The sequence below is a fragment of the Leptonotus elevatus genome, chromosome 11, assembly GCF_054856555.1.
Source record: "Leptonotus elevatus isolate MCC_2025b chromosome 11, RoL_Lele_1.0, whole genome shotgun sequence".
Lineage (NCBI taxonomy): Eukaryota > Metazoa > Chordata > Actinopteri > Syngnathiformes > Syngnathidae > Leptonotus > Leptonotus elevatus.
Genome location: NC_141249.1, coordinates 9,851,803 through 9,876,770, shown reverse-complemented (window position 1 = coordinate 9,876,770; position 24,968 = coordinate 9,851,803). Strand labels below are relative to the sequence as shown.

The 24,968-nt window shown below is 38.4% G+C and overlaps 2 protein-coding genes across 4 annotated transcripts; one reads left to right on the top strand and one right to left on the bottom strand.

Moving 5' to 3' along the window:
• Window positions 1-1,065: 1,065 nt before the first annotated feature.
• Window positions 1,066-14,786, bottom strand: nmur1a (neuromedin U receptor 1a). Its single transcript, XM_086089331.1, has 3 exons — window positions 14,670-14,786; window positions 5,113-5,972; window positions 1,066-2,736 (listed from the first exon to the last, which is right to left on the bottom strand). The coding sequence occupies exons 2-3, from the start codon at window positions 5,948-5,950 to the stop codon at window positions 2,351-2,353; spliced, it is 1,224 nt and encodes a 407-aa protein (XP_085945457.1). The 5' UTR covers window positions 5,951-5,972; window positions 14,670-14,786; the 3' UTR covers window positions 1,066-2,350.
• A 3,225-nt stretch (window positions 14,787-18,011) lies between these two features.
• On the top strand, window positions 18,012-24,516 carry hykk.2 (hydroxylysine kinase, tandem duplicate 2). Of its 3 annotated transcripts, none has more exons than XM_086089473.1 (5): window positions 18,012-18,095; window positions 21,312-21,619; window positions 23,131-23,273; window positions 23,453-23,633; window positions 23,743-24,516. In XM_086089473.1, the coding sequence occupies exons 2-5, from the start codon at window positions 21,316-21,318 to the stop codon at window positions 24,183-24,185; spliced, it is 1,071 nt and encodes a 356-aa protein (XP_085945599.1). In that variant the 5' UTR covers window positions 18,012-18,095; window positions 21,312-21,315; the 3' UTR covers window positions 24,186-24,516. The 3 variants fall into 3 exon arrangements, with proteins under 3 accessions (XP_085945599.1, XP_085945601.1, XP_085945600.1); XM_086089475.1 differs by lacking the exon at window positions 18,012-18,095 and adding an exon at window positions 18,550-18,731; XM_086089474.1 differs by lacking the exon at window positions 18,012-18,095 and adding an exon at window positions 18,551-18,739.
• The last annotated feature ends 452 nt before the right edge of the window (window positions 24,517-24,968 follow it).

Genomic DNA, 24,968 nt, shown 5'->3' with positions numbered 1-24,968 from the left:
CCCCCCCCCTCCCCAGAGATGTCATTCTGACTGTCCACAGCTGCTCTATGACTTTCAAACCTCATCACCCAACTTTTATCTGCTCACATATTCCAATTCCATTATCCCCCCCCCCCCTCAGTCATTATCAGTAAGTAGTGGGTTTATATGCATCATTTATGAGCAGTTATCTGCCCCCCCCTATGCTAGATTGGGTTCCATTCGTTTGTATCTGAAATTGAAGATGCAATTGTGCTCTATTTCACACACTCAAAATGACACTGAGTGTAATTTGCATATCAAATATGTTGGAATTAAATTGAAATTAAAACAAACATGTTGCACACTTGCACTCTTATATAAAAACCCTCGTGCAACTTTGGTTGTAGGACTCATGAAAGGTAGAGTTAGCAGCCTTGAAGCGGCTCGCACAGTGCTAAAGGTGGGCTTGAGTAATACATATCTAGGGTTGATCTGGTTTTATTTTGATAACAAGCGTATGACTAAGGAAGTACAAAATGGTGCAAGACCCCCCAAACCTTCTCTGCTTGGCTACAGGACTCTATAGGACTGAAGATTGAATATCTAATGATACTTCTTCATGAATATGCAAAAGTTTCCACTTACACCCCAGGATCTCCCCCGATCACTTTACTCTTTGTAGTTCACCAAACCAAGAAACCAGAGATTTTAGTTATCTGTGCATCACTAGGTCACTAACCTATAAACTATAAATGCTTACCATTGCTTGACTTTTATGAGCTAAAATCTTAAGAATCTTGGTGCCCGTATTATTTGGCACAAGTCTGCTGGAAGGCCAGTTATTTAAAGAATCTTTACAATGATCAGTTAGAGCTTTGAGTTTAGTCAGAGGGTGGCTCGTACAATATTATATCAGTACATCGCTAATGTGTACATTTCAAATTGACAATATTGTTTTGGATCACAACATAATAATGTGAGAAAAGTCAAATGAAATGAATGACATTTTGCCCAAAACAAAATGTTGTATTGTTTGGAATGTACAATGAATTAAAACATTAGAGAGGCAATCTGGCAATTGTAATGACAACTCGTACACAGAGGTGAGGACAGTAATTTAATAGATGTTAATTTGACAAATGGCTTTCCTTTTGCCAGTTTGAAACAACACAATTTCAAATGTATTTCTGAACTGTCCATGATTGTATGACATTATTAATAGTTACATCCACAATAGCACAACAACAAAACATTTAGCTATAGTTTCAATGAGTTCACATTAAAGCCATTGTAAGCGATACACTGTACACAGGTCAATGCAAAACCTTGTAAAAAATATTGTGAAGCATTTGTGTCATTTAAAGGGTACACCAAAAAATGGGAGATACGTGAGTTTTAAGGTCACAGTTTGGTTCACATTCAGTACAGCAGGGGAACTGATTAATAGACATAACTGCTTATATTTTTGTTCAACACAAACAGATAATATTTACATTCAAACCTAAAAACTGCAGTAAACTATCTGATGAATGAAATATTCTCAAATATTTTTTTAAAGACATGATCAATACAAGTGCAGCACTAGCGGTGATTGTAAGAATTCGAATGCTGGAGCCAAGAAAAAACATTGGAAACATATTTTAGAACCTTATTGTTGTATCAACAAGAAAGACCCAAAACTATATTTTGAAACAGGATTAATGTCGGCTCTTCTGATTTGGAAAAATGGTTACTGCGTTTTAGCTGACAACATGACCAATGTTGATCACTTTGGATTTTGAGCGTAGTTTTTTTGACAGCTAAACACAATCTGGTTGAAGTGTCCAGGCCAAGATGGGTGACTTCATTTGTCATATAATTATCGTCGCTGCTATGTGAAAAACACTTACGCCCATTTATTTTTTATTTTTTTACATTTATGGGATGAAACTGAATTCAATGAAAAACACTTATGCCAATTAAAAAAAATATATATTGTTATTTTTAAGTTTTTGGGATACAACTGAATGCAGACATCCCAAAAACGTAAAAAAAAAAAAACGAAGACAAAAAAATGGAAATAAGTTTTTTTCGCATAGCAGCGACGTTATGCTGATTTCAATGTGAAATTATGTAATGCCTAGAGGATTTTGAATTTAGTAATCTGGTGTGCCCTTTCCCCCCCTCGCAAATATCAGGGGTCCACTGTACTGTGCTTGTGAATGTCTGGCAAATAAATTGAGGACAAATACAAATGCTTCTTAAAATAGACAACCCCAAACAATAACCACGACATTATACTAGGACAAGCATAACCACAGTAAATAAAATCCAACCTTCCTTCCAATTCTGTTTTCATTTTTGACATGAAGCTGAATCAGTCTCATTGTGAAGGACAGCACACAGATGCCTAACATGTGAAAGTGGCCTCTCCTTTCACCGCCTGCTCTCCATCCTCTGCCTCCCCTTCCGTAGCAATTGCGCCGCTGCTGAGTGGTGCTTCATTTAGGGTACTGCGTAGCGTCACTCGAGTGACACTTAAAGAATAATTTCTGGGGATGGCGTTGTGCGGCCGATGGCACATGACATCCTTGAACATTTCTCGAAAACGTGTGGACATGAGGTTGTACAGGATTGGGTTGACTGCCGAGCTGAGATAGAAGAACACTCCAGAGATGATGTGCACATACTCAAAGACTTGCCGACGGCTGTCGGTCCACTCGGTGATGAAACTCCATACTAGGCGGTCGGTGTGGAATGGGGCCCAGCAGATCCCAAAAACCACCACCAAAATAACTGCAAAAAAAAAAAGAAAAGATGATGCATTAGCATTTTCAATATGTAATATTAAGACTATTGATTATTTCCTTCGAAATTGCATAAAATATATTTTTTAATGGCTTTTTTTATTTTATTATTATTATTATTTTTTCCATGTATGTGATTCAGTTACTAAGATCCCAAATAGCAGGTCACAAACAGATTACATACGGTACTGGCGTCTCTATGAGGAATGCCATGCACTCGGCACCACGCGTAAAAGTGGTTACCATGCCTTACCGAAGTGCCACGTCTCTTCTGACGTCGGCGGTCATGTTGCGCCATCGTTCCCTGTCTTCTGTCAATCGTATCAACTCGTTTACTGTCTGCACTCCCCTCACACCCGCCAGCAGGCTGTCCATGTATTTTGTCCTTTGTCTACCTCTCGCTCTACTTCACTCCACTCTCCCCATTATCAGTCTTTTCAAGATCGTCTTCTCTAATGATATGTCCGAGGAATCGTCATTAGCTCCCTCCGTCTACCAATCCCCCAGGATATTCTCATCATTCTTCTATAAAACCACATTTCTGCGGCCTCAATCCTCCGTCTCGAATCAGCTAAGATGGTCCAGCTTTCGGATCCATACAATAGAATCGACCACACATAACATTTGAACTCATTCACTGCCATTGACGGCTATAGACGTCAAAAATTCATTTAAACAATTTCTATTAGTTTCACTTTTTTTTCACTTTTGTTAACAAGGGCATGAAAACCTAGATTTTTTTAAATTGTACATTTAGAACAGATATAAAATTTATAAATAATAATAAATAAAAATAATCTTCTCTTTTTTTTTGCGTGTCAGGCGATTAAATTTTTTGATGGTAATTAACTGCATTAATTCAGTAGTTAACTCATGATTAATCACAAATTTTATATCTGTTGTAAATGTACATTAAACATTTTTTTCTAGGTTTTCATACTCAAAAGTGGAAAAAAAACTAATAGAAATAGTTCAAATGATTTTTTTTTACGTATATAGCCGTCAATGGCAGTGAATTAATGAGTTAATAGCCTTACCCTCAATTTTATATTCATATTCATATTAGAAAGTAACGGCCTCATCCTAAGATATGCGGTCTTTGCCATTCCGATCCTCCTCCTCGTCTCCTTCTCGCTCCTGCCATCTTCTGCTACTACACCTCCTAGATATGTAAACGTTTCTGACTGTTTAATCCTTCTGTTTTTCCATCGGATGTTTGCTTCCAAACGATTTGATCAGATCACTCTCGTTAGGGGTTCCCCCTATCCGCCATCCGGGGGGGGGACGCGCCTGGTAGGAGTTGTCTCTCCCCCAAGGTAAAAGTGGTTAAGAACGCTCTATTTAAAAGTGGGAGAGCACCCCTGGTGCAAAAAAAGTTTAAAGTGATGCAATTGAAAGTGTTAGTGGATACTCATTTACATAAACCGTGCCTATATTTCCCCAAAAACTTTCTCGATCTTTTTCTTATTTTCAAATGATTCATGTAATCAGAAAGCTTGCTGAACAAAGAACCTAGCAACATATAACATGATGTCAGTTACTTACTTAATTAACTCCGTTTTATGGTGGAGAATGCTGTCCACAAAACATGTATAGAAAAAAATATATATACAGTATTTATAGATTAATAACCAAACAATATTTGCACACATTATTGTTCATCAAGATACGCTGGTTGGAGTTACGTCACAAGCAAGACAGTGACGACGTGTGCCTTTGACGTTTTGGATGCTGATTTGTAAATTGTAAATCTCTGGAAATGTTTTAGGACAGTCAACTCATAAGCAAATTCTCAATTTAAGTTATTACCATTAAAAAATTGTTGGTGTTTATATAAATGAGTTAAAACATTTGTGCTGGACATTTTCTCAAAAGCTAATCATTATTTTGCCAGTCATGTGCTTTAACCACTATTGTGGATATGGAAGTGTCTGTGACATTGTACGTAATTGTATTAAAAAATCAAGTGTAGTACAGCTGAAAATAAGGATTATCAATGACATTTAATCAAATGGATGTTAACTCGTTGGATAAAGACTATTTCTGAAATCGGGAAAAAAAAGTGTTCTAACCAGGGTTTGAACCCACACACTGGCATACCTGCACAATGCCAGGCAAGTGCACTATCCAGTGATGTATTTATATTAAAAATTGTCATTTAATGAAAGGCAAAGGTAATTCCCGGGATGGCATGAATTTTGGAAGCAAATTGAAATTTGAACGGTGTAAATCGGAAGTATTATGTGGATATTTTTTGCATGCCGAAAAAGCGCGGACAATAATACGCACCTATAATAGATTAGAAACAACATTCACACAATTAATGACACAACAACAACAAAGAAGAAAATCAAGGGAAACATACACAACATTTTGGTGACCTGCCGTCGTCTGGCTTTTTGTTGCTTAGTGCGGACACTACAGAAGCAGTCCTGACCGGCGCCCGACTTTGCTTCCATTGCTTGGCGCATCCTCTCCTGTTTGAGCTGCAGCCCAATAAGCGTGTATAAAACACTAATGGTGAGCATGGGCAGGAAGAAAAATAGCAAGGTGGTCACTTGGATGATCAGGTTGTATATCCACTGCGGCTTCACCAGCGTGCACATGGCCGAGTCAGGGATGTCCACAATGTGCGGCCCGTCAGTGCTGGTGGAGTTACTGGTCAGGTAGGAAATCCCGTGCAGACTCGTGTTGGGAAGAGCGCACAACACTGACATGCCCCACACCGTCAGGATGACCCTCCTGGCGTGGGTGCGCGTCACGACGTATTTTGCACGCAGCGGGTGCACCACGGCGATGTAGCGCTCCACGCTCAATGCTGTTACATTGAGGATGGAGGCCAAGCAGACCGTCTCGAATAGGAAAACCTTAAAGTAGCAACCTCCCTTCCCAAACAGAAACGGGTAGTTCTGCCACAGGTCGTACAGCTCCAGCGGCATGCCCAGCAGCAGCACCAGCAGGTCCGACACGGCCAGGCTGAACAAGTAGTAGTTTGTCGGCGTCCACATGACTTTGTTGCGTGCGATGACGGTGCAAGTCAGCACGTTGCCAAACACGCCCACCAAAAAGATGACCATGTAATTGATGAAGATGGGAAGCAACACGGGTGAGCGTCGGGGTCCCAGGTATTTCTGCAGAAACTCGTCCAATGTCTCACTCGCGTTCTCCACATGCGCGTGACTGCCGTTGGTGTCAGGAGTCATCTTGTTCGAGTGGTGAGAATACCTGCGAAGAATGACATTGAAACATCGTTCTGCGTTACATTAATATCGACGGATACACAGTCGATTAGTACAGACAAAAGTTTGAATATTCATTGCATTACCCAAGTCGATTTTTCCGGTTATTAGTACTTGAGTATTTGTTTTTACTTTAACTTCCTATATTCGAAAACCTGTACCCGAGCTGGGCATTATGGCCTGAAATATCACAGAATAAAATCAATCCCTTCATGGTAACATGTTTAGCACAATATAAACATAAGTTTAAAATAGTGCTTTAAATCTTTAACTCTTTAGTTAAAACTTTGACTCTGCAGTTAACTCTGTAAAGTTTAAAGAGTTAAAGCTTTAATTCAGGAGTTAAAGATTTATATACTAAACAAAAATATCAACGCAACGCTTTTGTTTATGATCCCATTTTTTTTTACAAGATATACTCAAAGATCTAAAACTTTTACAACATACACAACAGTGACTGTTTTCCCCCACAGTGACCCCCCCCCCCTCCCCACCAATAAAACAAAACCGCACCTTTCAGAGTGGCTTTTTACTGTCAGCAATCTAAGGCAAACCTGTGCACTAATCATGGTGTCAAATCAGCATCTTGATATGGCACACCTGTGAGGTGGGATGGGTTATCTTGGCAAAGGAGAAGTGCTCACTATCAGATTTAGACTGGTTTGTGAACAATATTTGAGAGAAATGGTGATATTGTGTATGTGGAAAAAGTTTTAGATCTTTGAGTTTATCTCGTAAAAAATTGGGAGCAAAACAAGAAGTGTTTGTGTTGATATCTTTGTTGAGTCTTTAACTTTGACAGCACTAGTTAAATAATGGCGGTATTGCTGAATGAGTTATACTGTATAGTCCCTTAGCAAAAATAAATTGGTTAAAAATAAATACATAAAAAACCTACAATTAAAAAAAAAACGTAAAGTAGTTTGGAGAACATTTAGATCCTTAAAGCAGTTTTATCTGAGTAGGCTTTCACCTCATTTCAAATTCAAACTCAAGAATCAAATTGGAATTTAGGAGTTTTTCTCAGTTCAGTTCAGAATTTTGCTTAACCCTGGTAGGAAATTAATTTTTGTTTTTGGAGCTGCTGCCTTGTTTTCACTCTAGATATGTGTTAATAAACCAGCTAATTTGCTGTAGTTTGTTACTTAAAAACGTGGGTAAAGCGCTGACCTACTTTTTTCTTTAAAAAATATATACTTAATTTTTATTGTATTACAATAATAACACATATCGGTATAAAATTATTTTTTTCCCTACACCCATGCGATCAACTTGGGAGCAGTCCACGGTCTACCAGTTGCAGTAACACGGTGCAGATTTTCATGAATTTATAAAAAACACCGGATGCACCGACAGGATGTTAAAAAGTGGACTAGTTCAGGCAAAAGAGGACGTGTGGTCACCCTAGTTTACCATTACTCTGGTAGTTCCCATGCAACGGGAAAAACAGCGCTATGGCTAGCTGTTTGACGCGGACGCAACATTTTTCTTTAAACAGCTCAGATCTAAATAAGTTATAACACCATTTGCCAAGCAATCTCCAAAACTCCAAATTTTCCATTTCTCTTGTTAAAATATTTTCTCAAGTGTGACAGTGAGGAGCAGACCGAATGAATGAGATCAAATTATGATCTGCGATTGAATAAGAGCTCCACATCATGTGACCTGATGATCTTAAATCTTTACTCAACAGACAACTTTTCTTTGTTGATGACGGAGACCACTTCTTTGTATGTAGGGCTAAAAATGTTGAAATGCTTTCAAAGATTTTTCTCCCGATTGCCTATAATATGCTGACTTTATTTTGTAGTAAGACAAAACAGCAATATCATGTCTTTGCATATCTAATGATTTGTCAGTTTTGGAGCTTGCATTTGTGATGTTGAATCATGCATCCTGTTCCATTTGGGAAATTCAATCAGCCAATTCAGTGTCCTGAACATATAAATCTCGAGTTAACGTTAAAGTGGTCCATGATTGGCAATTTAAATGCACTGTATCTTAGGCCCCTGAGCACGCCACTCCAGGCAATATAATATTTTTTCGCAAAGTGTGTGTGTTTTTTTTTATTTATGTACTATTGTGCTTTTCCATGTATTGGGTTATTTTTAATCAACTGCAGCTCCGCCGTGCTTTGCTCAAGGATAACAGTGACTCTAATGATACCTCATGCTCATTTATTTTTGACTTGTACCAGCGACCCCTTTATCCTGAAGGTATACGACAAATCTGCAGCACAGTGTCCTTCAGCAATGGAGAAGAAAGCGATGCATCTTTCAGAAGTTCTTGTTAAGGGGGAAGCAATTTGGTCATTGGGATTATAGTGGTCATTGGGCCTCCACTAGATGAAAGTCACATTGATAATTCCATCGTGAACTGAGTTCAAACTTGTGATTATAAAATAACTTATATGCATTTGGGGTATTAAGTGAAATTACCATTCAATGAACATACCTTATGTTTTTTTTTTTTTTGAATGAGAGCATACTGGTGAGGTATTTTGGAAAAACTATAAACGATTTTCTGTCATTTTTTGTATTATTGATTGCTGATCATATTTATTATATATATATACATAGTTATTTAGTTAACCCCAAAAACCGTGTCAAATGAATAACCCACAAAACAACACACACAAAAAAATGGGTTATAGTCATTTGATCCAACTTTTTGCACCAAAACTAACCCCATTTTAGTCTCTAAAACTACTAAATTGATCTGACCCACTACTTGGGTCAATTTGACCCAATTTTCTATGCTGTTTTACTCAAAGGAAACCATTTTTTTGTACAAAACAATAATTTAGAAAAAGGCTGTTTTGATTTTTTTTTTTTTAAAGCCCAGAAAAGTTAGGTCAAATTGACCCAGTAGTTTTAAGAGTGTGGGTTATTTATTTAACCCCCAAAAAGTGGGTTGATCCCCCTTTGACTGAATTTAGGTTATTTTAGAAGAGGGGAGAGAGAGAGAGAGAGAGAGAGAGAGATTGATTCATATTCATATCTGCTTTTGTAAGTAATGCCGTTTTACAGTGAGCCATAATGATCCTCGGCATTCTTACATTCTTCAGCCACTTAACAGTGACTTATAAATGTGCAGTCAGGTGTCTCAAACTAGATTATTCCAGATGATTTGTGTTAATGCATGGGATGAACACAGCAACCCCGTGCATGAGGTGTTGAGCGATTTGTCTATTCTTACAATGAAGTGTGCGTTCAGGGAGATCACCATTTTTAGTGTGGTTGCCAGGTTGGTGAAGGACAAATGTGATCTGTCACAGATCATCTGCTGTCGGTTTAATCTGGACCAGGATCAATTCTCCAGATTTGATTTACCAAGCAAGAGCAGCAGTGAAATTTTTTGAAAATGTTCAATTTGCCTTAAATGATGAATTCCTTTTTAAATTATTGTTTTTTTGTTTTTATATATATATATTTGTTTTTTTTTGTATATATATATTTGTTTTTTTTGCATGTGGGTGAGAATGTGTATGTGCGTGCGTGCGTGTATTTGTTAGCTCACCAAAAACCTATTAGAAAAAATCCCATACCGTTCACCTAAACCGAACACCGCCGTCAGGAGACCCGAGGGGACCAAAGAAAACCAAGGAAGGACAGGGGACCGCAGCACTGCTCTATACCGCGGTCCCCAACCGATGGCACCCCCACAAGCCCCCCCCCCCCAGTTGTGTGGTGCATTAAAATTGGAGGGGAGTTGTAGGGTGAAGACGGTGTTTCCACCCTACCCCACCCCCCCCAAAGTGTGTTATGTGCCCTATATGTCTATAAAAGTGTATTGTGCAAACCTAGTGTAGTGAGTTAAGAGGAGCGACCAGCGGGGCCCTCCCCAACCGGGCGGGGGCAGGAGGCGCACCCGCCCACCAAGCCCCCACCCACCCCACCGGGACCCCGGCAGGCATATGGGACCAGCCCGGCGGGGCGAGAGGGCTCGCCCCCCGGATACTGGGGCCCGCCCGAGGTGCCAGGACGCCCACCGGAGCGGGGCGGGCACAACATCAAACCCCAGCCACCCCCGCCGGGCCCCCGGAGCACCGAGACCCGGGCCATGGATGGAGCCCCCGGCCCAAGGGGAGGGGAAGGAAGGCGTACCGGGGAGGGGGAAGGGAGGGGGGAAGGAGACGACAAGAAGGGCAGGGGGCAGCGGCAGGGCCGCAGAGAGAGGGGGAGAGGAGGAGCAAGGGTGACGAGGGAGAAGGGACAGGGAGGCGGAGGATGGCGAGGAGGGAGAGGCAGCAAGTGGGACACAGGCCCTGAACCGCGTCGCCGGGCCCAGAGCGACGGACCGCGCCGGAACGGCGCCGCCCCAGACACCAGGGAAAGCCCCGCAACGCAGCACCCCCCAAGAGACCCAGGGAACGGCCAAGACGCAGCCGCCACCCAGCAGCCAACAGAGGGGCAGACCCGCCCACGCCCAGCCAGGGGGGACAGCACCCACAGAATTAACCCACTGGCATGCCGTGAATCCGAATATCAACCCCTGGTGCCCATCAGAGGCGAATCCGCTCGATCCCGCTGGCAGCAGCCGGGTTCCTGACTATAGAAACACAACCATTAGTTACAAATTGCCAGATACAGAAACATCAATGCAAGTGAGAATACCTGCGAAGAATGACATTGAAACATTGTTCTGCGTTACATTAATATAGACGGATACACAGTCGATTAGTACAGACAAAAGTTAGAATATTCATTGCATTACCCAAGTCGATTTTTCCGGTTATTAGTACTTGAGTATTTGTTTTTACTTTAACTTCCTATATTCGAAAACCTGTACCCGAGCTGGGCATTATGGCCTGAAATATCACATAATAAAATCAATCCCTTCATGGTAACATGTTTAGCGCAATATAAACATAAGTTTAAAATCTTTAACTCTTTAGTTAAAACTTTAACTCTGCAGTTAACTCTGTAAAGTGTAAAGAGTCTTTAAAGAGTTAAAGCTTTAATTCAGGAGTTAAAGATTTATATACTTTGTTTTTGCTCCCATTTTTTTATAAGATAAACTCAAAGATCTAAAACTTTTACAACGTACACAACAGTGACTGTTTTTCCCCACAGTGACACCCCCACCATTAGTTACAAATTGCCAGATACAGAAACATCAATGCAAGTTATCACGCTGCTGTGGCTCTCGCTAACAGGCAGAATTAAGTAACCAGGTTTAAGTTAAAAAATTCTATATACGTAGACCATGTTTCTTTAAATTTTGACATTTGGTTTTTATTTGAGGCAGATATTTTTTCCATTAAAATGTGATTTATGAGGAGGTTAGACCATTGGTCGATATTCAGAGTTTGTTTATTTTTCCAGTTAACAAGAATTGTTTTTTTTGCGATAGTAAGGGCTACAAGTATAGATTGAAATTGTTTATGTGGTAAGTCAGTTGTTGTTAAGTCACCTAGCAAACACAAGTTTGGAGAGAACGGTATCCTACAGTCCAAGACAGCGGAAAGTTTTTCTAAGACTTTAGTCCAGAAACACATAACCGGAGTACATAACCATAAAGCATGAAAGTAAGTGTCTGTAGTGTTTTGTAAACACTGGAGACAAATGTCGGAGTCTGAGAGTCCCATTTTCTTCATCATATATTGAGTAATGTATGTTCTGTGAATAATTTTATATTGGATAAGTTGTAAATTTGTGTGTTTTGTCATTTTAAAAACATTTTCACAAACTTGAATCCAAAAGTCAGATTCCGGAGCTATAGACAAGTCTGTTTCCCATTTCGAGATGGGTAAAGACGTTTTATCAGTATATGAAAGTAACTTATATCTTTTTGAGAGTTTTGTTGTTGTTGTCGGAGAAAGCTTGGTAATATCTTTAGCTAAAACAGGCGGTTGGAGCGTACCCTGGAGTGTTGGAATTTGTTTCTTTATCATACTTTTAACTTGCAAATAATGTAAAAAGTTTCCGTTTTTTATTTTATATTTTTGGAGCAAGGATGTATATGATATAAACATATTATCTGAGAAGAGATGGTGGAGATGTGTAATTCCTTTCTGCTCCCACACATTCAAATAAAACGATTGGTTGTTAATTTGAAAGTCGGGGTTATGCCATAGGGGAGAAAGCCCGCTGGGCTCCACTTTGGCTTTTGTCATTTCTAGTGCCTTCCACCAGGCAGTCAGGGTGGCGGAAATCATTGGATTTTTAAAGCAGTTATGGCGCTTAATCGATGTTGTAATAAAGAGTAAATCTAGGAGTCTGAGGTTATTACAATCCTTCTGTTCTAGTTCCAGCCAACAGTTAGTATCTCTATTGGGTTGTGCCCATAAAATAATATATTGTAGCTGGTTGGCTATATAATAGTGCATAAAATTTGGTGCCTCTAGACCTCCTTTGGATTTATTTTTCTGAAGAGTAGATAGACTAATCTTTGCTTTTTTTTTATTCCAGTAAAATTTTGTAACGGCTGAGTCCAACAACTGGAACCAGTTAGCCATAGGTTTAAATGGAATAATTGAGAAAAAATAGAATATATATAAATGATTGATTTTTGATGCCACTGATGTGTTTTTGTTTGTTGCTGGCCTACAATTTGTGGAGTATGCTTCCCTGTTGTCTTTTTTTTTTTACCATTAATTTCATAATGCTGAATCATAAAGTCAAATTGTATTTAATTTGTATTTTGGGCTGGGAAATTGTTGCATGCTATTTGATCAGTCTGATGGATTAATGTACTGTAGTGCCGAGCTTTGCAAACGTTGAACAAAGAGCAAAACCCTCTGTGATTGCGCGTCGCTTCAGCTATGACTCATTAAAATCTTCTATGCATGACTTGCGTGCCATTTTACCCTTCATTGATTTTTATTTGCGCTCGTAGATCCTACACCTTACTCAATGTGACATCTTTGGTGAGATTTTATTAGACGCCCCACTTCATCTGTGATGTAAGGTGCGTATGCTAACAATGGAAATCAAAAGGCATTGTTTTTTTAAGGGTGTCATTGAATTACAGGGTGACATTGAAAAGATTGCAGCCATTTGATTGCTGCCGATATAATGCTACTTACCTCAATTTTTCTGATTATTTGAAAGAAAGATAACAAAAGGAACCTTTTCTGAAAATGCCTTGAACGTCTGACTTTGTGCGCAGGTTATTTAAATCTGTGCAGCGCACACACTCTTGAATATTCATTAAGTATTTTCATTTGTTCAAATTAGCGGTTCCAAGTTAATAGTAGTTTTAATATAACCACAGTGTATTTTCCTTCAATTTTTGGCGCACCATGAAGCCATGGGATATTATTATTATTTTTAATTATATTTGCATATGTGATATTGGATCAAATGTTTAATATAGACAAGGATTTATAAGTATTATGCTTTGGTTACATATTTTATTTTTGCCTTCCTGGCACCCTGACAAATTAAAAATGTAAATAGGTATAGTGCAAGGGATGGCTTTACATTTATAATTGATAGTTTTTTTTATATTTTCTTATGCACAGTTTGAACTCTAATTCATTTTCAGGCTGTTTTTTTTTGGGGGGGGGGTAGATTATCTGTTCCCCCTAAAATCAAATTTAGAAAACCTGGTACTGCTTGCATATAAATTCAGACCTTTGTGTAGATGAAGGTCACTGGCATGCAAAGATAAAATTGAAATTGCATACAAAAAAAAGGTTATAGGCAAAGTAGTGGGCAGAACCTGAAAATGTAAAAAAAAAAAAAAAAAAAAGATAGGACTGGAGGTGCAAAGTGGAAATGCTCCCGTTCCGAACCCTGCAATACTTTCCCCCCATCCTCATAAAGCTGTGCAGTAAAAAAAAAAAAACAGCTAGCAATCATGTGAGGGAGAACAAATTACGCAAAGGCAAGTCATTTTTTTCCTCAGGGGTGCTGGGCTGACTATAGGTTTGATAGAGTGGGGAAAAAGTCGGCGCACGAAAACAAATGTGTTTTTTATGAATTTAGTGAGGCATAACTTTCTATTCTTAAGCTGCGGATTCACGAGCAACACTGTTCAATAAAAATACATTCCAGTTGTTCACCTTTTTTTTTCCAGACCAATACCAGTAGTCACCATTACTGATACCAAGTACTGATACCACCTGTATATTTGATACAAAAAAAAGACAGCAAATTTAAAATTAGGACCTCTATGTCCCAATATAATTGTTTTCCTTAAAATTGCATAAAATGTATGGCAATTTTCTACTTTTCTAATTCTTGATTGTAAAATGGCCACAACAGACCCACACTGATACTGGTATCGGCCACCTTTGCGAGTACCGATACCTTGGGAAAAAAAAGACCCCTGATACCGGTACTTGCCCATCCTTAGTTTTTTTTCATACATCACAGAAAAAAAAACAACAACCAAATATTGGCAAACAGGGAAAAATGTGATAATAACCATAGAATTGCAAATGTAGCTGTATGGGCTGTTCAATATCGCATCATTTCTTCTTCTTCTTACATTTGTACACTTGAATGTTAAAAGGGTTGAAATGTTACAGAAACATTTTCTAATCAGTTGACGTTTCTGATTGATTTTCTGTTTGCTTGTGAGCATATTTTAAAATAGCTCAATTTATTTCCTGTTCCTATATGTTGATAATAAATCATATTTTTTTTTACTTTTGCCCCAATAGAGATCAGATGATTATTTATTAAACTGTACACTACCAATAAGCAGAAAAAAGTTGCAAGACATGTCTTACCTTGTCCCTCGCGTGTTGGAGATGTGTGTCTTGAATGGAGCGTGAACAAAATGCTGCTCGCTCGTCTCTGGCTTCTGCTTCTGATCAGTAGCTCTCTCCTCCAGCCTCCCTCGCCATCGCCACATGCCACCCTTTGTCGTCAACATCCACCCTCCACGTATTATATGCGCACACGCCGCCCGGGCATTCAAATTCATAATTACGTCCAGTGTAATTACATAATTGACGTGATGCTAATTGTGGGAGCCGTGCGTGCCTGACACTCGCATTGGTAACCGTGTGCTCATGTTTTGCATTCACTATTGTGGAATTATGATTTCATAAAGTGGAGACACATTCCTGCAAACGTATGGTAATTACAGCTCGGATGTAGGCTATTTGTCTTCATGTTTCAAAGGAGCCTACCTGTCTTAAGTTATCTTGGAACTTCTTTTTTTTTGCTGTTGCATTCATATGCAAATCTCTGCGTTTCTAGCACACGCATCCTTCTCATAACTTTGGGAGGGGGGGATTAATTAAGTGTTAAATGTGGCTGCAGGGAATTGCGGGAAAACCTCATTGATCAGATTAAGATGGGCGTTCGGAAAACACATCTGCCCGCTGAGGATTGCCTGCAAAGTGAAAATTGGAGCAATCTGACCACAGATGACTTTGATTGATTATCATCAGCAGGTGCTTTTCAGGCCCAATGGCTCACTCTTTGTTTTGGGAGGGTAGATGGATCAATTACAGCAGGTAAAAGATTTTCTCAAAGTTCCAAACAATTTTCAAGACCATGTTTTGAATTAATGAGAGTCAGTTGGCTTTTATTTGTTGCAGCGAGTGAGGTACAGTCAAATATGCCATCATAGAGCTTTTAAACTCAGCAGGTACAACAGGTGTCTTTTTTTTTAAATTAATGTGTATGAATAAACGTGTCATAATCCTTATTGTTCTCTTTTTGAAGTGATTCAAATGTGGGTCATCATCAGCAGTCCCTAATTTGCCTTGGGAAAAATTTGACCGAAAAAGACAATAGGTGGGTTTCCATCCACTTATTTTTATTTGAATTTTCAAGAATTGCGAAAAAGAAACTGAATGGAAACGGCAGAAATTCGAAAAAAGGCCCAAAATTCGCAAGAAAAATTTAAAAGTAAAAATGCGCATTTTGGCGATGGAAACAGGTTTTACGAATAAACGACTACAAGACCGGATATACGTCGCATGTTTTCACCGATACTACGTCACACGCACGTTTGTAGTCACAATAAATGGCGGATGATAAAGTAAGATATGTTTGGGGAGACGAAGAAACACGATTCTTTTTATAATTAATTAAAAAACATTGATACAATTTTAGATGGCTTTATTAACATCAGCTTTCAATGTAACGACACACTTCACTTACATGCGGGAGGGAAGACAAACAAGACAAACTACTTCCGTTTAGCCCGTAGAAACCAACATTCCCACCTGGAACTCCCCATTGTCCCAAAGTTCCGTCACTACAACGTCATCTCGCGACGCATATTCGCAAAAGAAGAGCGGATGGAAACGGGCATAAGTCACATGTCCGTTTTGCGCATTTTCACAAAATTTGCATAAAACAATTCGAAACATTTGGATGGAAACCTGACTAGTGAAAGCAATTAAGCCTGTCAAGCTTTCTGTGTCAGCAAGATAATTACAGTAATTTCTGGACTACGAGGCACACCTGACTATAAACCGTGCTAGCTGAATTTGGGGAATACTCGAGATTTGCATCCACAGATGCTATGATTGTGACAAGAAAACATTATACATTTACAAAAATTTGCAAAGTTTGAGAATTATGTAGTACTGGTCACATGGAGAGTTTGTAGGAAATGTTTTTTTAATTTTTGTAACCGAAGTTCCAACTCATATCCCTAGCAGCCATGCAACATGATCCTCGGAGCTGGAAAATATTCATGCAAACTGAACCAAGATCGTTTTCATTGACATCTGTTTCACAGCTGCCACGTTAAATGAAAACTGCTTCAGTTAAGGGGAGATGAGGGAAACAAGTGAACTGACTAAATGTCATGACATCAAAACAAAAAGAACAGATGGAGGCTCAAGACAATTTATTATAGCATGATGAAATTGTTCCCGTTTTTCAATTTGCACCCAATTCGAGCCACTCAGCACGAGCGTCGACATAATATAATGAAGGACAGCAGGTGACGCCTTTGTGGAATTGGTTCTCCTCTGGACATTTTCCAGTCCGTCAAGGCCTCCAGGAAAGTGGTCTTTCTCGTGTATTGTCCGGGTCGATTGATGCAGAATTCTCCAAAGCAACAGTCTCACTTCACCCATTGCCACCTAGCCAGAGAAAGGGTGGAGATGAGCAAAGAGAAGCGGCAGCCAGACAGGCCAAAATTCAGATATCGGGGTGAAGCAGAGTGTAAGACTAGTTGCATAACCTAATCATACCAAAATCAGAGTGTAAAAAGTAGTGCATTTCTACAGAGGTGGCCAATCCATTCCAAAGTAATGGGGCCTAAATTGAGAAAAAAATCTGCAAACATTTCTGAGTTACACTACTCATTTTCTTAAATACTTCAAGTATTTTACATCCTGAAAACATCGAGGGTACCACCCATCAAATGGGAAAATTAAATCCAACCCTTAATGAGCTGCATATTTCCTGAAAGACAGTCTGCGAACAAGCCATTTAAATTGTGTGTATGTGCAGTATGATGTAATTTACACATAGATGATTATTTTGTGAACCAATACAATAAATGTGAGTAGGCCTATTTGAATGTCCTAATTACGTCTCTGAGAATGGACATTATATCAACTCTATGGTGACACCCTGTGGCCAATCATGATAACTCCCATAATTTGATTTCTCCTTACTCAAATTTGTTGTTACAAAAGTATGAAAACACGTTATCAGCATTACAACAAAAACATTTTTTTAATGCTCCAATGAGAAGGTTTGACAACATAATTTCGTGGCTACTATTGGAATTATTAATTGTATACATAGCGACATTTTCCTTGTTGCAAGGGTTTTTCTGTGAAACTGTAGACCTTGGGTTACAGAAGTGACAGACTACTGTTAAAATGAGAGCCTGGTGTGTGGAATTTGAACAAACTTATATTACGGCCACGCAGCTGAATTCCTCCCACATTGCAAACATATCATGCATAGATTTTTGAAGGCTCAAAACTGTCCATTGAGTGTGAAAACTTCTTTGTATGCGTGGCCGTATGATATTTGAGATATAATTATCATTTAATCATTTAATATTAAAACCAGTAAATAACAGCCACGCCGTCGTATTATTTTGAAAAGATTTCCCGGATGTGGATTTTTTTATTTATAAACACGATCATTTCAGGACATGAAGTAAACTGGTTAGCATTCAGCAATCCGAAGGTCATAATAAACACGGCCTCATCGCCACGCATTACGAGGTAAGTTTAAAAGTGTTACACACTTTTTCTTATGATGTTTGCCTTAATTCTTGTCGTGGGTGTTCTATGCAGGTAAATATAGTGCAGAAGTAACTTGTAAAATTGTTTTGAACCTGTAGAAAAAAGTATAAATGTGTATCTGTAAAAGTCGTGATTTGTATCTGTAAAAAAATTTTGTATCTGTAAAAAAATGTTTTATCTGTAAAAGTCATGATTTGTACCTGTACAAATATTTTTTTGTAATTGTAATTTGTACCTGTAGAAATTACAACTTGTAGTCAAAGAAGTCGCCACTCGGAGTCACAAGTGGGTTTTCTGCTGCTGTCTAGTCACGTGACTTTTGTAACGGGCTCTGGAGGATTTGGTCGGGCTAAAGCTCAACCTCATTGGTTGAGCGAACGACAGTGGGTTGAACTCAAATGACGCCACGTTTTTATCATTAATATAAACCAGTCCGAAATTCCAAACAAACAGAGTAGCCAGTTGCCACACCAGTTTACACGTTAATTTTGGAAGAAGAGGACGTCCCAGGCGTGAACATTTCAACATGGTTCAATTTACAAACACCGTGTGGAACAGCTTAAACGTTGGTTGAGACATGCAGAGCACTTAAAGTGGGCAGAAAGAAATAAGAAGGTATGAAGGTAAGATTTATTGTACGACCATAGCTCGTAATACCGGTGCGAGCTAGCTCATCTCGTGTTGTTAATTGTCTCGAAAACTGAACACATTGAAGTCACGATTTTTATTTCAAGATTTGAAGCCTACCAGTGTAAACATACGATCAATAGCTTGTACCTGTAAAAAAATATATATCTAAAAATACCTCATAAACTGCTGCTTAGTGCTTATATGTGAAAATGACTATAGAGCTACAGAACCCTATTGAATGTTTTACAAGATAACCAAAAGTGGACAGTACTCAGCTACTTGTGTTTGAGTAACATTATATCCAAGTATCTGTACTCTTACTATCATAATAAAATGAAAACAAAACGTTTTTACTGCGGGTGAATCTTTAAGGTATTTTAACCTCAACACTTTATCCTTTGTATTTAATCATTTTATTTTAAATATTACAATTTCTTGATAAATGTCAGTATTTTTGCAATGTATGCTTTGCAAACAGTTAAAAAAGAAGAAGAGGCTCTTACACTCTTAGTTTAATCATCACTCACAGTACTCAGATATTTGTGCAAGTATTGCTACATTCACATCAGAAGAAGATCTGCGAAATAATTTTCCTTAATCCGGCTTGATGGAATACCCCCCAGGTGTCATCTCCTGTCTCTTGGCTGCTTGCTGATGGAGTGGGTCATCCTTTTCACTGATGCTCCAGCAGTTGTCTCCACCTTTTTTTAGCAAGATTTTCACACTTATGAGATTCTCATTTAATTAAAAATAAATAAACTAACATTTGACCTAGTTACTTTTGTTAAAGTAGCTAGGTGACAGTGACACTGCTCACATCTTAGTGATACAGGTAGACTAGCTTTTCAAAAGCAGAATAGCCAATATTTAAATAAGAGTAATGTTACATTGGAAAATTTAACTCCAATAGAAATTAAAAGTGCAGAAAAATATTCTTCTACGAGTACAAATCACGGTGCTCTACAAGTACAAATCAGTTTTGCGCCATTTGTAGCGAGAGATTTGTTGCAAAAGTCACGTGACTGGACAGCAGCAGAAAAAACACTTGTGACTCCTAGTGACGACTTCTTTGACTACAAGTTGTCATTTCTACAGGTACAAATCACAACTTTTACAGATACAAATGTACACTTTTTTTCTACAGGTACAAAAAAAAGTGTACAGGTACAAATTCGTTTTTACAGATAATTTTTTTTTACAGGTACAATTTTTTTTACAGCTAAAAAAATTTTTTTTTACAGATACAAATTAATATTTTTTTCTACAGGTACAACCATTTTTACAAGTTACTTTTGCACCATATTTACCTCCATAGTGTTCCGTTAGCAGAAGGGAAGTTCTCGCGCAAAGAGAAAGGAACCGCAAACAAAAATGGAAATTGCACCAGACCACAATTTGAACCCCATTTTCAAAACAGTTTCTCAAGTAGATACGTTATTTAATAGTCACGCTCGCGGTTTTGTAAAGCTTTTCTGGTATTTTCCCCCCATTGAAGCAATCCCGTTATTGTTACCCAAAACTGCTGCTTGCGACTACACTATGTCGGAGCTGTTACAGTTGAGTAATTGTGTCATCAATGCTGAATACGTTAGAAAGGACCTGATTTAAATTAATGGGCATTTATCGCTTTTTTATTTTTTATTTGTTTTTCATTTTTTTAAGACCGAGTACAGTCTAAATAAATATTTAGTGCTCCAAATACCACCATCAATACTATCATTAAAATGAATATTAAACTAACAATAAAAACTGACGTTAAACTAGAATGTTATTTATGCAGTCACTGTTTAGAACTATTGTATTATTATTTGTCATTTTATATATGGTTATAGTATTTATATCTACATATTTTGGAAGTATTGTATAATTGCAGCATAAGTACAGTTTTTTGCTTTTGTTTTTATGAATATTGACATGTTAATAATAATAATAATAATACAAATTATTATTATATAAAATATGTAGGATCTTATGGAAGGCGTAAATGAATATCTTTATTGACAGACTCAAGTCCATTTAAAATAATTTTTTTTTGATTATTGTTATTTTCGCTTTGTTTTGATTTTTGTAAAAAAAAAAAATAAATCAATTAAATACAGTAGCGTGGAGGACCTATAGTATTAGTCAAAAACAAGAGTAGTTTCCCACCCTAATATGCATATTTAATATTATTGCAGTCAGGCAACTGTAACATTATACAGAGTTGGAATATTAACATTTGACTAATATATGAAATTGCATGTAAACGTTAAGCAAAAAAGAAAAAAGAATGAATATATATATTCTCTGTGCTACTCACTTTGCGAATCACTAGACTAGGAAGCTTAATACATTTAGATTCTACTGTACTATGTTCCCACACCCACAACACTCATACAGAAGAGTCGTCGTCTTCATTGTTTGTAGGTGTGTGTGTGAATGGTTGTCTAAACACTGACCGGCGACCACTCCAGGATAGGCTCCACTCACTTGTGACCCTGATCCGGACAACCGCTGTTGGATGGGTGGATAAACCATAGCACTGCTGTACCGTACATAACCGAAACATATTTGTGTTGTGTACAGGAAGATGGCGGACAACCACGCCAAACCCAACCTCAGCCAGTCTCAGGCCGCAGAAATTGTCAAGAAATACTACAAGCTGACTCCCTCTCAACTCCGCAGTTTGCCCAGCTACGATGACCAGAACTTCTGCATCGCGACTGCCGAAGGTGGCGCGTATGTGCTGAAGATTATGAACTCGGTGCACACTCGGGACCCCGCACTGATAGAACTTCAGACGTATGCAATGAACTTTCTGCACGATAATGGACTTCCGACCCAAACAGCCCAGAAAACAACCGCGGGGCAGCCCATGTTCCTCGAAGGCATTGGTAGGATCCGCTATTGACTGAGAGTTAAATGGATGAATAGATACTGTAAGGTAGGCAGGTATATAGATAGACAGCGTTGCGGTTGCTACATGGCGAGCAAACGCTGACCACTCAAGTCCCAAATTAATTTTAAATGGATTATTTTCCACTTGAACAGCTTCACTATCTTCATACTAAGATATTCAGTTTAAAAACTGATACAAATGACCAATTATAGTTTACATGCGGAAACAATGGCCGTCATGTGCCATCGTTACATCCGAGGATCATGTGGACACAACTTATTAGTGGTTCACGTCACAAAATAAATGAAGCAAGAAAGTAGTTAAGGTGTATACTGTGAAGCTATAAAACCTCTCCAGCCCAGTTAATGTTCGACCCTTCTTGCTGATAGTCAGCCCTCACATTCTGCTTGCACGTGTTGCATCACATCACACCTGCACTAAACACACCTTCAGAGGTATTTGTTATTATAGTCTAGACCTCTTCTTTACTTTCTTTGGCAATTAGATTAGACTGATAGATTGCGCAATTAAATTATGACAAAACAAGCTGATCTCAGAGGAAAGTGGCCACTGAGCACTCGGCAGCAGGCAACAAAGACACAGAGAGAATTTCAACATTTCAGCTCCTTGTAGAAAAAGTAGGGAAATGTTGAACATTTAGGGTCATATTCTCCCACTGGCGCACCTTGAAGCTCTCAAATGTGACGTTTCCCTTCAAACGGCGGCCGTTGCTGCTTTTCCTCTTAGTGAAGGTGAAACACGTATTACATATATTACAAAAAAAAAAAAAATATATATATATATATATATATATATATTAGAGGTGTGAATTGCCTCGTACCTTGCGACTCGATCTGTATCACGATTCATAGGTCACGATTTGATTCAATACCGATTAATCTTGATACGAATCGGTAAGTCAATTATTGTGATTTTTTTTAAACTAAAATTTAGAAAATACTTATCAGTAATTTTGTACATGTGCACTGTAAGATTTGTATGAAAATGTACTTCAGGCTTATAACTGTGAGCCACTGCATTTAACAAACAGGTTGGAATCTGTTTAATGTTTGAACAGCACTGAAATCAAATATTAACATTCTTCTATGCTTAAAGTGTGAAACCTAACCCTAAGTAAGACTTTTTTTTTTAATATTTCCATCAAAAATTGATCTTTTAAAATCGATTTGGCTGCATATGAATCGATACGAGAATTATATTGCCGAATCGATTTTTTTTAAACATCCCTAATCCCTAATATATATATAATTATCAAAATGTTTACAGATTCCATTTATTGGCCTTGCTCATGCCACATACAGTATTACATTCTAATGTAATACTGTATGTGGCATGAGCAAGTGGAAAGTGGCCACTGAGTATGGGCCATTTCGATCCATATGTCAAGTTTATCCTTTTATTTATTTTTGTCGTCCCTCACCCAATATTATCAGAAATAGAAGACAAAAGCTATCATACTAATTGTGGAATTGTTTCATTTGGCAGATTGCGGCTCCGGTTTACAGAAGTACCTGGTGCGCCTGTTGACGTATTTGCCAGGAATCCCGATTTCCGAGGTGCCTTTCTCACCGCAGCTACTTTATGAAGTCGGCCGGACAGCGGCCAGAATGGACATCGCCCTCAATGAGGTTCAAACAATTCTATTGATATGCATTTGGTTTCCTTTGGTTGGTTGCAGTAGTTAAAACAACAAAAATATACTGCTTTGCTCTAATTTAGGAGCTTTTTTGGAAGGAATCTTTTAGTGGTATTATTGTGTATTTCCTATTTCTATTGACTCCCCCCCCCCCCCCCCCCCCCCCCCCAGATGAAACATCCTCAACTTAATGTACTGCAGAGGGAGGGCTTCATATGGAGTTTGTCAAGCATTCCCCTTCTGGAGAAATATATGAAAGTACTCGAAGGACACCCTCTTCTGGAGGTTGTGAAGTCCGTCCTTCATCAGTACAAAACCACCGTGGCACCCCAAAACTCCAGTTTCCGCAAGTGTAAGTGTTGTGCTGGCTCATGTGTTTAATTGTGAACAATTAGCAATATATAAATGAATCATTATATATATATATATATATATATATATATGGTTTTGTCTTTCCTCAGGCCTCATTCACGGAGACTTTAACGATCTCAACGTGCTGGTGCAAGCTGATGAAAGCAACGGCCACAAGATTTCTGGCATCATCGATTTTGGGGATATGAACTTTGGTTGCTACGTCTACGAGCTCGCCATCACCATCACGTACATGATGCTGGAACACCACAACTTCATTGAGGTGGGTGGAGCCATCCTGGCAGGCTGGGAAAGCGTCTTCCCACTCAACGCGGCAGAGAGAGACTGCCTTTTTTGGCTGGTCCTGTCGCGCCTCTGCCAGTCATTAGTGATTGCTCGTTTTTCCGTGACTTTGCAACCTGAAAATGAAGAGTATCTGATGATTTCATCCAAGAAAGGCATTCCCATTTTACGCATGCTCTTTGAGGTAGGGAAGGAGCAAGTGGAGAAAGTGTGGTTCCAAAGTGCCGCTCAGTTCAATGACAGAAAGTAAGCGAGGCAAGATTTTCTTAGATTCATTCGCGACAAACAATATGTAGATGAAATAACATGATTCTTGGATGATTTGTCAGCATATCTGATCGACTTTGATGGACCTTCCTGAGTTTGAGTGGAGACTGTCAATTAAAAAGATTGTTTGATATTTTACGCTAAAACCTTTCCACTTGAGCTAAGATTATTTTCGAAGTATAACTTAGTTTATAAGCATACAAAAAGATAAAAAAAAGTTTTAGACAAAAAAAAAGTGACTAAAAAAAAAATTCTGTAACTTTGATACTTTTGTACTGATTTCTGTTTGTTTTCAAATAAACATGGAAAAAATACCCAACTTTGAATATTTGTATATTTCATAAATTTGGAAACTAGGTGTCCATGAAAGCTTGACTGTACAGTATGTGTGATGTATTCAATGGGAATGCATTGCTGTCATCGATAAATAGAATTACAGTGATTGTCTAACTTTGTGTCTAGAAGATACAGTTCTGATTGAAATATTACTACTTTCCTAAACAAAGCACGTGGGAATTCTATAATGCAGTAGTCGTGCAAAGACTGCCTTGATTTTGATTTTTACAATGCAGCCATGAGCTGGGTTGAACACTAGATGGCGACATCGTTCCATGTACCCTCCCCGTCCTACTTTGCGAGGCAATGGTGTCCTTTGATTTTTTTTTTTCAAAATGTCTTATTCGACTTGTATACTTTTGAATGATGACTGTGTACAGTAGTAGAATACAGTATATTCATTTAACGGAGAACAATATGTAAAAGGCTT

Coding starts and splice junctions, on each gene's coding strand:
- nmur1a (XM_086089331.1), bottom strand. CDS start 5,950: ATGACTCCTGACACCAACGGCAGTCACGCGCATGTGGAGAACGCGAGT. Junction 2,737..5,112: donor GCAGGTCACCAAAATGTTGT/GTATGTTTCCCT, acceptor TTTTTTTTGCAG/TTATTTTGGTGGTGGTTTTT.
- hykk.2 (XM_086089473.1), top strand. CDS start 21,316: ATGGCGGACAACCACGCCAAACCCAACCTCAGCCAGTCTCAGGCCGCA. Junction 21,620..23,130: donor CATGTTCCTCGAAGGCATTG/GTAGGATCCGCT, acceptor TTCATTTGGCAG/ATTGCGGCTCCGGTTTACAG. Junction 23,634..23,742: donor AAACTCCAGTTTCCGCAAGT/GTAAGTGTTGTG, acceptor GTCTTTCCTCAG/GCCTCATTCACGGAGACTTT.